The sequence below is a fragment of the Meleagris gallopavo genome, chromosome 3 (assembly GCF_000146605.3).
Source record: "Meleagris gallopavo isolate NT-WF06-2002-E0010 breed Aviagen turkey brand Nicholas breeding stock chromosome 3, Turkey_5.1, whole genome shotgun sequence".
NCBI classification, from domain to species: Eukaryota; Metazoa; Chordata; class Aves; order Galliformes; family Phasianidae; genus Meleagris; species Meleagris gallopavo.
Genome location: NC_015013.2, coordinates 42,591,993 through 42,605,774, shown reverse-complemented (window position 1 = coordinate 42,605,774; position 13,782 = coordinate 42,591,993). Strand labels below are relative to the sequence as shown.

The window sequence follows — 13,782 nt, the reverse complement described above, 5'->3', positions numbered from 1 at the left end:
GTGTTCAAGGAACGTTTGGATGTTGTGCTGAGGGACATGGTTTAGTGAGTACTATTAGTGAACGGTGGATGGTTGGACTGGAGGATCTTGTAGGTCTTTTCCAACCTTGGTGATTCTATGATTCTGTGATTCTGTGATTCTATGATTCTCAATGTCTTTTCCCTTCCCTTTGCTCTTTAAATGTAGTTAGAGAAGCTTCCAAGATCAGTTTCAATAGTTGTTAGGATGTATAATAGGAGTACATAAAGAACTCTAGATTGCACACTAAAGTTTTCTGTTTTGTTTGTTTCTCCAATAACTAAATTAAAAAAAAAAAAAAAGAAAAAAAGAAAAAGAAAGAAGATAATCAAAAGGGAAAACCAGTGTTGAGATATATTTTAGAAGTGCACTGTTTCACTTGACTTATACTGGAAGAATTTATGAAAGCCCCTTAGGGGAGGGAATTTTTTAATCTTAGTTTTAACTTTTCCTGTGGTGTTTTGGGGGATTTCTCTTTGATGAGAAGCTCCGGTTTCATCTGGGGTGTTTGAAAACCTGAAGAAGAACCAAGCAAAAGCATTGGAGAGAAGGTTTTTATAATTCTGATAATATTGTTTGATCTTCTGAGGAGATACAGAGTGTCTGTTATTGGAAGACTAGAATAAAAGGAAAAGAATTCTTGGGGAGTAAAGGAGAGATTCTCTTTGCTCTTCAATGTCTAATTTATTTAACCAGAATTAATTTTATCAGAAAAATTAGGTGAAAAATCCTGCATTGCAAAGATTCATTTGTTCTTGTTTTATAGGAAATATTGGGCACAATCTAATTTTTGAATTGTTATTTTCATAAGGATCTTGAAAATCAGAGATGAAATCAATAGTTCAAAGAAACTGTAGCTATGTAACTTCATTTGTTTTCCAGTCTTTCATACCTCTGCAAACTTTCTGGCCTAATTCAGAAATAGCTACACAAGTCACGTCCCCACAGTGTTGTTTTTAAATAGGATGTCAGTGATTCCCCATTGCTTCCAGCTTTGAGGGATTTTAGTCAAAATATTTTAAGCTATTTCAGTTATTAGGGAGAATTCCTCAGCTTCACTTATTTGACTTTTGTGAGTTTTTTATCATTCCCTTTTTGCTGCATTAAGACTTTACAAAGAAGATAAGGAAAAATTGTTTGAATGTCTGGAAACACAAAGACAATCCCAGTTCTCTCAATTCTTCCACTTGAAGAGAAATTCAGAGGAATTACATCTTTTTCCGCAATTTGTTCTATCTATCAGCCTTTCTTGGAAGTTATATCTGCTGTTCTTTGCAGGGCTCAAAATTGGCTGATTAAATGGTGAATTTTATCATGTAAGCAGAACCCATTGTGTTATGTATCTATGGTAATATTGCACTTATCAGAGGAGGAAAAATTAATGGATTGCACAGTCAAATACCTCATGTTCTGACACTATTTTCATTTTTATCAAACTTCGAAAGAGAAAGAATGGGTTTGGGAAATATCCCAATGTATGTCACTTTTGATTACTGGAGGAACTAATTGAGTCTTTTAACGTTCCAATGAATGGAACTCCTTCTTGATGTCACCCATGTAATCTATAAGAAAATGTTAGAGCACAAAGTGAGCCCAAAACAGCAGGGTATAACATCTACAAATGGCAGTATATCATTCCCATAGGCTTCATTTAATAGTTTTTAATTTTGTAGTTTTATCTCAGATGCTGTTTTCAACTTGGTTCAGAAAACCCCATGGACTGGCACCATCATGAATGAATGTTTTTTGATAACTGTTAAAAATACTGTATTGGTGGTGCTGTGATTGAAAGCCTGTTCAGCTACATGGTCCATGGCCTGTGAACTCCTTACTCCTTTCCACCTTTTTCTGATGTGCCAGAAGAGGAACAGGATAGATAAGAAAAAAATATTACATCATATTGAAGAAAGCAGTCATTGGAAAGGTGTTTGACAGCTGGATGGGAACAATCCTTGTTAATGGGCATAAATATTTGTGGAAAGCAAAAAACAACAACAACAAAACTATTGTGCACCACATAAAATCTACACATACTATGGTAAAGTGAAAAAAATAAATATATGAGAAAATAGGTACCTTTTTCTATAGTAGACTTCTGGAGATAGATTTCACAAAGTATTTTGGCAATGTGTATGTCAAATTAGACCTACAGTAGTTCATTACAGCGTGTAATAACATGCTGTGAAATCCTGCAGCCTTTTCTTGGGACATGGCACAGGGCTAAACCAGAAACAATGGCTCACAAGACTACAAGGTGAAATTACATAGATAAATAAAAGTAATTGTGAGACCATAATTAAACAAGAATATTAATAAAAATATTTTAAAAAATCAGTCATACCTGCCAAGAATGACGTGCTGAGCTTTTATCATTTTGCTTCAGCAAGGTATTTGACACAGGAATGCTTAATGATAGCCAGTGTTGGTTTCTGGTTTATGTTTAACCTCTGAATGTGCTAACCAGGAATGTTGGAAATCATTTTTGATTTTGAAATACAATTTAGCAGTTATGTGGGAGGGACTGCACAGAGTTGTAGTCATAAGATTGAAATATTACAGGGAGTGGATTTTGCCATGGAACTTTCCTTTAGCATCCTCCTGGAATATTATTCATGTATGCCATCATAAGCAAACGTAAAAACTACAGGTGATGCTCAGGCACTAGATACCTAACAGTAAACAATGTATGTATGATGGTTTAAACATTAAGTCATACCAGATTCAGTTTAGCTTTATTCCCTGCTGTACACTGGGGCTCTATTTCTAGAATTATCAGACTGATTGTGCAGGTCATTGTTCAAATGCTGCTTTGGAGCCTTTGTGTCACTGCAAGACAGGACTTTGACCTCAACATGCTTTATTCTTCAATAAAAGCATACACATTCATGTATCACAGGCTTCTCTAGCTGAGTAAGTCTACACTAAGAGCTATTGTTTAATCACACTTTTGTCTGTTTAATGTTAAGCAGTTGTCATATAATATTTCAAATAAACAGTCTCTTTGAAAGTAGCAAATTCTACAGTTTTGTAATACTGACAGTATGTCCAAAATGCATGAAAGCTGTAATTTACTGAGATGTAACTGGAAATGTTGAAGAAAAAGAAAGCAGACTCAAGCATAAGACCAACTTCAGGACTATTTCAGTAATTTCTCATTCATTTACTGGAAAACACTAACAAAGTTCCTCTTCACAGGGGTGAACTGCTAAAAGATGTAACTTGGGAAGAAGAAGTGGGAGGAATTTGGAGGATGGAAGACTTCTAGTGCTGCATTTTGTGTTTTGATTGATAGGAAAGTGATGTTAGACACTCCTAGCACATTTCTTTCAGATGAAACATCCTTAGTGAACCCTCTGCATTACTTACATTTGAGTTAAAGTTTCAGCTTCCAGGACATCTTAAGTTTGTACCTACGTTAGAGGAAGACTTCAGAGTCAAGCCATTATTTACCAGTGCAGTCTAATAATATTTTTTTCTATAATCACATTACACATTATGAATACTAAATTCAAGGATTGGTAAAATCTCTCAGAGTTATATCCTTCTTCAGTAGTTGGATTCCCTAAAGGGAAGATTATTAAAAGAGCATGGTTAAGGCTATTGGCCTCTAAATGTAGACATTACAGCTGTGTTTTGATTTCTGGGTGTATGTTTGTACAAACACTGATCATTTGTGCATTTGGGTTTTTGTACAATGTAAAAAAGATTTTTGTATTTTATTTCTGCCAGATTGCCATACTCTTCCTTAGAAGATAGGAAGAAGGCTTAATGTGCAGAATTTGTATTTTTCATGTATGTCTCTATCAGTTCATGTTGCATATAAACTGATAATGTGGCCATGATTTAGAGATCTAGTCCATTTTTTTCAGTTTAATTTATTCTAAAAGGTCTGCTTATCTTGTTGGTGACATAAGATAGTACTTCTAGATGTATCAGCTCCAAAATCTAAAGAAAAATGTTATTGTTGTTTGTTTGCACTTTTAATTATAGTATTTCTATGTTACTCTTCTGCTTTTAAAGTGGTTTCACTTTCCAGGAGGACACAGGCACTACTCTAAATTACAGTGACTTCTAATGTCTCCCAGGTTGTCTGGGAGGTGAGGAATTGCTACTCTGCATTGTACACTGTCCCAGCAGTGCCCCTTCTAAGCTAATGTCTTCATATTTGGTAGTGGTGGTGGCTGGTGATCTAGGATTTAGCTCATCAAGCCTAAACTAAAATAAGCACTATTTGCTTGGCAAAAGGGAGCAGCATGCCCTCTGCAGAGGGTTAGGCACATGCCCTGGTGGCAGAGTTGAGCTAAAGCACTTTACCACCTATAAAGTTGTCAAGCTCACTGGAGTGATCTAAAATTTTCAACTTTAGACCAATAAAGTCAATAAATTCAATGTTTTACAAATTTGCATGGAAAAGGCAACCAAGGAATAGTGTATTTATTTCCATAAAGCAATCAGACAGATTGTTCACCATATGCTTAACTGAAAATGTTGAAGGCAGCTGAAACCATAGTTAAGCCTTAGTGTTAAGTGATAATGAACTTGTTAGCAGAGACCAATGTAGAAGAAGCATGTACAGTTCAGCTTGCAATACTTCAAGAAAGTGTAAGTATGCACATTCCAAATTCTTTCTTCTCTGGACTATAAAGCCTTTGAGATTGTTCTTTTAGGCCTCTTAAAATGACCTGTGCTGACTTTGATGGGCAATGAAATTTTATATAAATCTCCAAAAACCTGAGGAAAAGAATGAAACAGACTGCAAATGGCTGGGTGTAGATATTTAAGATACAGCAATATGTTGTATATTTCAAAATGTAGAGGTGCTCTTATCCTATCAAATCTGAATCATTGTTTATGGCAAACATGGTATAAACAATAAATAGAGTTAATGAGCATGCACATCCTGTAAAGCAATGCCAAGAAAAGTAATGTGCAAGCAAGCCTTTATCCCAGGATTTGTTTTATAATTGTGGTGATTGTTTCTTCTGTCACTGGGATAAATGTGTTGCTGAGGAAGCGCTTTCTTCTCAAGGCTGCTTAGCAAAAGAGAATATCGAGACTGTGCTCCTCAAATCCCCAACAGAGGTAAGCCACTGTCATCTCCTAAACTCTTTGCTACTTTTAGATTTCCTAGATACAACTCGGCAGCTGTCCCTAGAATCCCTTATCCAGTACCAGAGGGAACTAGTGTGACAAAACATAGTTTAGTGGGCTGGATCTGTCTCCATTCCAAAGATAGAAAGCAAATTTTGCTTTCAGGATGGTCTTTTCACTGGACAGACTGAGGTTTACAGAGACAGATGGTTTGCAGAGACTTTAAAGCTATTTCAAAACCAACAGTGCAAATATTAGTATTTATAAGCATTTGTGTTTTTTTCCGAAGGTCAGAAATGTAAACGTTCATGTGAGAGAGGGAAGTGGTAAAAGGCACCAGACTGGAACTCCAAAGCAAGGTTCAGTTCCTGGCTATGCTGCAGTTTGTCACTGCAGGCAACTCTTAAAAGGATAACACTTCACTGCCCCAGAGGGCCAATTAATCAACCTGTGGGTTTGAGGTCTGTGTAAGAAGGGATGAGAGCGGGGAGTCCCCATCATGAAACTGTACTTGGGTTGCTCTCCATATTCCAGGCACCTATCGGAGATAACCCATCTGCCTTTGCAAAGCATGCAGCAGGCTTTTCGTGCAGCTCTCCACATTCTGGCACTGATCTTCACTTCTTGAAGCACTTTATGAGCTACACTCACTGAAGTTATAAAATCTTAATCTGGGATTCAGAAAATCAGTTACTCTACAGCCATGGATGGGGAAGAAAACAGACCTCATAATAGAAGAATGAAAGGCTGGATCTTTTTTCTGCAGAACATATGAATTCAATTTCAGAGAGAAATGAATCTCAGACTATAAGCACATGAGGAACCAGAACAAAGGGTCTCTAAAATGATAATCAGTCATTCTATCAGCCTATGATTGTAGCAATATGTTTTTGTTGTAAAACATTTGTCTGGCACATGCTTGCAAACCTACCAGAAGGTTATCCCACTTAAACAAAATAGACATTGGCCTCAAAAGTATGTTTTCAGTTCAAGATCTTTCTTATTTTTTTTCCTAACTTTGGTTGAACTAATATGTATGTTTGACCGTACCTTTAAATTAAATAATAGCATGATGAAAGTTACAGCATGATGCTCAGGCAGAAACATACCATCCTTGCTGCAGCAACCATAAGCCCAGCCAACGTGTGCCTTGGCACAGTGGAGGAGAGAACAGGATGGTTGTGACTCCTCAAACAAAGCAGACAAGGGGTCCATCCTGCCTGCACACTTCTGTGTAAATTACACCTGTTGGCTGTGTTTTGCAGGGCAAGACCAGCTTGGAGGAAGCAAGGTTGGAGCCCTTGCTTTGTTCCAGGAGGTATTCTGCAGTCTCATTTGTCTGTGCTTTCCACAAGCAAGCAATTGTAGATCTCCTGAGATCCTCACTTCTCCCTCTCCTGCACCTTAACACCCCCACACTTCTTAGGTCTTTGCAAAACCACAGTTTTGGCTGACCGTGTTGCAGGGAGGTCTGAGCAAAATCTCTCCTACAAGCTCCAAGGAGTTGGAATTAGCTTTGGTGTCTGGTTAGCTCATTGCTGGTGGAAGAACAGAGCTTTACTGTAAGCAGAGAAGGTAGAGAAAAGGAACTGAAAGGTCATCACACACTGAGAGGCGCCAGGCAGCAGCAGAAATGGAGACGGCCCAACGGGCCCTTCAGCTTCATGGAGCCAAGCATCGGATGTGTTCTACACACGTGCAAGTGGAATTGCTTGGAAAAACTGAAAGCATTCCAAATGCTCTGTAATCTTACAGTATGATTATGGGTATGCAAGTTAAAAAGGGATTCACGAAAAGAAATGTCCAGAATGTGATTTAGAATAAATAAACAGATTTTTTAAAATTAAATTAAAGCAGAAAGTAATCAAGCATAAATGATAGGACAACTCTCAGTACTAGGACATCAAATGAATCCAACTGGCCTTCTTCCATCTATGCATTAAATTTGCCCACTGACTGGAATTTTGAAAAGAAAAAATTGGGAGGTTACTATGAGTTCAAAAATAATAGAACTATTATATCCTTATTTTGTTTCCATCCTTTGTAGAGGAAATACAAAGTGAACTGCTCTCAGCTGTGAATCAGTCTTCAAAGTCAAAGGAAAAAGAATATATATGTATTTAGTAGGTAAAGTAAGTGATTAGGAGAATTTCATTTAAATAGAATGATGTTTGTGAGCATTAGTGGCTAAGAACAGAAGGGACCTTTTGAAGATATACTTTATTTGATTTTAATTTTTATATGAAGTTCATTAACTTACAGTGAATCCCTGTATAAAACAACAAAGCCAGACAATTTAAGGTCAATTATCAAAAAGGGTACACGTGTCAAGTAAGATGAGATGGTGATCCAATGATTTTGAAGACTGTTCTAAAGAATTTATTGAAAGCTATTTTAAAGAGTTCTCTGTTAGAGGGATAACATCTCAAGGCACTCAGACTGTACCGAAGCAAAGACATTCAACCTTAACTAACCTGTTGAAATTCTTTGAAGATATTGCTGCAGTGATAGATAAGGAGAATTCTAATTTAATTAGGTTTTTAGAAGATAGTCAGGGTTGCTCCACATCAAAGATGACTGAATAAAAGGTATAGAACAAAGGATTAGGGCTAGAGTTGTGTAGGATAAAAATTGCCTCCTGAAGTAAAGAACAAAAGAGTGATGCATGGCTAAGAGTGAAGATGAAAAGAGGTCACTACTTACGGCAGGATTAGCTGAGGTACATGCTTTAAACATCCCAAAAATATTGAGGTATGAATAATTTGAATAGGTCTTCTAAAAATCAGGGGCCATGGTTTTCAACAAAATAATCCACTTTGTCCCTCACAGCTATTGGTGATTTCTCTGACTCGGGAAATGTTATAAAATTTTCCTGGTTGATCAAAATCAGACACGCAGGGAAAAATACGGATTTCTTTTTACAATACTTCCTTGTTCTGACAATGCTTAAATGGGAAAATGAAGACTGATAGAACAGCTCAGTGCTGGTCAAAAAGTATAGCTACAAGCAACTGTGGCTTTTTAAGTCACTGACTAGAGCAGTTTTCAGGCTAATCTAATTTAGCACAAGAGCATTAAAAGTAAGTGAAGTTATAATTCACAGACAGCTAGCAGAATGAAACTGTGTGCTCACTGGACACACTGCACTTCAAAATGACAGGCAAATAGATTAGAACATCCAGCGGGTTCAAGACCTAGAAGAACCTAGGAAATGTTTCCACCAGAACTCCTTCACTGCCAAAATTTTATGTAGTGTTGATGGAAAAAGTGCAGGAAATTAAAAACTAGCACAGAGTAAGTTAGAGGAACGGAGTGAAAAAAAAGGGATGTTATTTTCAGATAAACAAGGAGAAAAAGAAAAGACTGAGCATACTGAGTTGGACAGGCTCTTCCTGTCCTTGTGCTAAAGATTTCTTTCACCTTCTCTGTTTTTATAATCATATACTTCAGTTGAACGGGTATACTTTGCTTCTGTGTTTTTATTCCCCTAATTATGATAACTGGCAGTGTTCTAGGTTTTTTCTTAAAAGCAAGTCAGTAGCATCTAACCCAAAAAGCAATTACACACAATTCATCACTCAAAGCAAATAGCAAGCCAAAACTATAAGTCATTAGTATGGGGGATAGAGTCTCCCATCCTGTGCTTTTGGTGCACTGTGAAGTACAATTTTTTAAAGCTCCTTAAGGAATTAATTGCAATTTAAACTGGCATATACATATCAAATAACACATCTTCCAATCGATACATTTCACTAATTGCAAGTAAGAAATCTCTTTCATCCTCCATGCACATGAAGATGTCAAATGAATGAGCTTCTCCAACTGACAGGTAGGCACTTTGTGATGGGGTGTGCTGAAGAAAATCTCTCCTCGCTGGTGCAGTTACTGCAAAGCAAAAAAAAAAAAAATCAGAACTACAAAAAAAAGATGTTTTATGATCTTCTGTAGCCTGTTTTAATTGATTTTTTAGCACATAAGCTTTAATAAGATTGCAATTCAAATAAGGACATGGTTCACAGACATAACTAGAGTAGAAGTCAGACTGTATTTGAGGACAAATCCTCAAAGGATATGCAGCATCAAGAGTTACTGTCAGCAGAAAGAAAGCTCTACATTTGTTACACAACAGACTACAGTCAGAAGGCTGCCCTCCTGGCCAGTGCAAACACAAATACCTATTTTCCTAAGCTTATGAAGGAAAAGCTGGCGTCCATAGACACCCATTACTAGAATGCAGACTGCAGCACAGGAAATGCAGTAATGTTCAATCTTTTTCCTGTGTTTAGGTCCAGATGTCCAGTGCCCTGCAGTGTTTGCTATATACTCACTACCAATTGTAAACACTTTTTTTCTCTGGGGTCACCAAACCGGCCTTTTCCAAATTTCCTGAAGAGAATTACCCTGAACAAAATGCATCGTGGAGGAAAAATTAAGAATAAAAACACCACAGCAAATCTGCAACCTCATCTGTGAGCCTGGAAGCATTACTGGAGGAATGCCAAGAGTCTAGGAGGGTGGTCCAGGACCAGAGCTGTAGCAGAAGTTCAGGGAATTGAAGATCTATTCAAATGAGCCTCCTCCCTAGCAGCCCAGAAGCAGTGAGTCACAGCTTCCAGCGCCCGTCCCAGCCCAGATGCTACAAGTTGGAGAAGTTGCTTTGATCAGCCATTTGCACTAACCTTGTTTTCGGTGGCATAAATGAGGAGTAAATCCATTTTGATCAGACAAATTTAGCCCAGGACAAAACTGCAGTGACAACATGAGAGTACAAAGACTGTAGTCCAGCAGTTGTTACAATCCCACACAGATAGTGTTTGCCACAATCAGGAGTTCAATATTTGACATTTAACTTCTTAGAAGAGGGACAGTAAAGCTATTCAGTGTACTGTTAGATCAAGGTCACACTTGCTGAGTGTTTATCCTCTACAGCATGGGTGCCCAACCTTTTGACTTGCCTGGGCCGTGTTGAATGAAGAGGAATGGACTTGGGCCACGTGTATGTATGTTGCTCCGAAAGTAATGCCTCCTATTTATTTCCATGGAAACTGAAAGATACAACCAGAACCAGCACGGTAAAATTGTTTGATAGAGCAAATTCTCAGCTACAAAACACTATTTTTCAACACAGTCACCACCGTTAGCTATGAATTTTCTTCAGAGATGAACAAGATCCTGCATGGCATGCTCATAAAAACCTACATCAGCAGAGTTGGCCCACTGTCTCTGTTGCCACTGCATCATCCACCACCTCACTGTGCTCATATGCACTGATTGGTGTCCACAAATAGTTCACTTGAGCAAGCATCAATGAATGTCAGTGGTGCAATTTTTTTCACATGGAGGAATTCAGTGACACACCTCTGCCTGACATGCACTTCCATGTCAGACACCATTCTGTTAGACTCCCCTCTGCTGCCATCTGTTACATAGCAACAAAATATCATGGAATGTTGGCAGGAAGGTTCATCCCCTGCTACTATGTCACCAACATCCGGCTGTTGGTGAGGCTCTGGCATTGTGAGCCAACAATATAAAATAGAAGGCATTACTTTCAGAGCAGCCCTCAGAAAAAAATATAATAATTTTATTTTACATAATTATAAATAATATAATATAATATAATGTCACCTGATGTCACCTTCTCTGTTTTTCTAATCATATACTTCAGTTGAACGGGTATACATTGCTTCTGCGTTTTTATTTCCCTAATTATGATAACTGGCAGTGTTCTAGGTTTTTTCTTAAAAGCAAGTCAGTAGCATCTAACCCAAAAAGCAATTACACACAATTCGTCACTCAAAGCAAATAGCAAGCCAGAATATATGTTATAATATATATAAAGTATATAAGTAACAAGATGTTTTGATTTTTAATATTTTTTATTAAAATATAAAAAGGAGAGCGCTAAAACTATAAAAAGAAGTGAGATGCTTGACTTTGCTTTTTTGAAACTAATGCATCACTCTGGTTCAATGGCAGTGCTTGAAAGATGTAGTGAGTTCACAAGGTTTTCATCAGAAATTTTTGATGAAGTTTTATTTTTTCTGTGCTTCATCCTTGAAAAGCTGTATTGCTTAAGATAATGAGGTGAGGAACTCCCTGTGATGTCCTAAAAAGGTGTCTTCGTGCTACAGCATTTCACCCATGAACAGAAACTTTACTTGTACGGGACATTAACGTTCCATATCAATCTTGGTATTTTCTAAAAGAGTTCAGAGGAAATTACTGGCTCTCTGAGTGCCAGATCCCAGGGTGTGAAAACAATAGGGGACCATAAATAAATAAATAAATAAATACGTAATATTTTTCAGGCAGTTTTCTGGCATGCCATAAAGATCTCCCTCTTTCCCCTTGAGTTCAGCTGGTGCCCCTCATTAGAGACTGGGATTTAAAATAACACCGGAAAAGTCAGGTTTTTTCAGATTAAAGTTCATTGCCTTTGCTCCTTGCAAACAAAATACTCTCTGAATTCAGATCACCCTTCTCATTTAGTTCTCTGTACTCCCAATGCCTTGCTTCAGGAGTACTTCTAGGCAAAGTCCTTTCCTGATTTTTGAGTTAATTCCTAGATTTTTCTCTCAAGGTGTGGGTGGCCTTTCAGAAGGCTGGGTTCATTTGCTCTGTTAGAACAAATGAAAAGAAAAATAGCCAGCTGAAAAACTGAAGTTTCCGGAATGTGTAATACTCAGCATTAAAATGGCACAAAAGTGCCTGCCTATTTATAGCTCTTGTTTTGAGAAACAGTGAGGCACACTTTGGGCACTAGGTACAATGGATCACCCAGGAAAATGCACGGCCTTGCATTCCGTGTGTGAATGCCTTTTTGTTTGTTTGCTGCAATATCAGGAATTGACTGGGAAAATAAAGTTTACTCAGAGGTTCAGTTATCTGTGTTATGCAAGCAAAAGTTTTAGATTTGAGTATGGTCAGTGACTGAAAAGATGATGAAATAAAATTCTGTGATTGCTGTAATTCAGATTTATCCATATATCTCTGTCATTTTATCTTTGCTGAGACATCCATGCTTTGTGTGATTACACAAGAAATGGGTGTCCAATGTAGTAAGTGTCCTCAACTATGTCATTCATCAAGCGATGAGACTTTGAGGAGAAAAGAACACTCCCTGTCTACTAGTATCCAATCTTTTTTTTTTTTCCCCATGTGCCTGATTATACTTGTTTGAGTTATGCTGAATTGCACATACCAAATTATGAGTTCACTACTTTCTCTTTATTTTCAAGTTTCCTGTCGTGGTATTGTTTTCCAGTTCAGCAGTATGTAAGATGGATTCAAATGTCAGTGAGCAGAATGACTAGAGAGATACAATGAAATCGCTGTTTGAAAGAAATAAAATTATTCTGAGCATAACATGCAGAAGACAACTGCAAAGAGATTGCACTATTAACAGCAATTCGGAGACTTTGATGCTGTGTGTAAAATATAAGTCAGGACTTACTGTGCACCATGTGAACTAAGAGCAGAAAGCAGTCATCTGCATAGGAGCGTGCAGTTCAAATGTGCTACAAAAGCAAATGGAATGGCCCAAGGTAAATCCCTGCAGGGGACCACACTCATGCTGTCCTTTGGTAAAGCTAGAAGTTGCTCTTTCATAAATTTAGAAGCAAGCTGTGTTCACAGAAAAGACACACATTGATTCAATATCTTCCTGAACAAAGTGGCAAGCATACCCAGAAATTGAATTTGAGGTCTCCCATGGGCTGTTGTCACCTTTGGTGGCCAGAAGTTCCATGGCAAAAAATCAATGATTGCGTTTTGCCTCCATTTGTGGGTAAACTCAGGACAATTTTTACTTAATAATAGCAATTTACTTAGATCAGACAATTATGGTAAGAACAAATATAAGCAGAATCATGGTGAAGTGTTTTCTCTTTTATTTCTAAGTTGTTTTTAATCTCCAGGCACCCTTGAGTTTATCTTCTACTTGCAAAGGCTCAAATCTTTGCTATTTCATTTTTCTGAACAAGATCTATAAATCCTTGGCTTTGTTGTAACAGTACACAATCACCGCCATGAACAGCTTAAAATCTGTTGTTTTTTTTTAAATAAAATACATAAAGCTTTTTCTTCTGACATTTTATATCACAAAGCCCCTAAATAAAAATACTGAAATCTTGATAATCAGTGTTTCTGGTTGTTAGCTGTATGTTCCAGAGAGACTAAAATTTTGCTGGAAACAAAACCTTATCCTATATGGACAATCTGTTTTCTCAGCAGGTTTGTATCTGGTATACTCCACAGTGATGAATAAAAATTAATTCTGAAACCATGGGATCATAAGAAATGCACTCTACAGCCAGTACAGTGGTTCATCTAGGCCAGTCCTTTGTCCGCAACAGGAGCAATAGGAGATGCTAGATTGGAAGTGCATATGAGCTGAGCTCTCTGCCTGCTCTTCTCATGATCCCAGCACTCGCAGTCCCTGGAGTGGAGCTGAGAGGGCAAATTCCTGCCTGTTCCCTATAGTTCTCTGAGCAGTTTCATGTGCTATGGCTCTCTCTTTGCAAAACAACTGAAGATTTCTCATGCTTTTTTGAAACTGAAACATATAATTGAGCATGACAGCAGAAGAAGAATCAAAAGTAGGGAAAAAATCTTTTAGAGAAATGAAGGAAAAAGTTTCTGAAAAGACTTTGTGGTGAATCAGTAAGGCCA

At 37.6% G+C, this 13,782-nt stretch overlaps 1 protein-coding gene across 1 annotated transcript in view; it reads right to left on the bottom strand.

The window, feature by feature from the left end:
- The window catches only part of LAMA1 (laminin subunit alpha 1), a 73,987-nt gene extending 71,175 nt beyond the window's left edge, over window positions 1-2,812 (bottom strand). The window contains exon 1 of the mRNA XM_010708786.3: window positions 2,735-2,812. Within this exon, the coding sequence (XP_010707088.1) occupies window positions 2,735-2,812 (78 nt within the window). The remainder of the gene's footprint in view (window positions 1-2,734) is intronic.
- Between the last annotated feature and the right edge of the window lie 10,970 nt (window positions 2,813-13,782).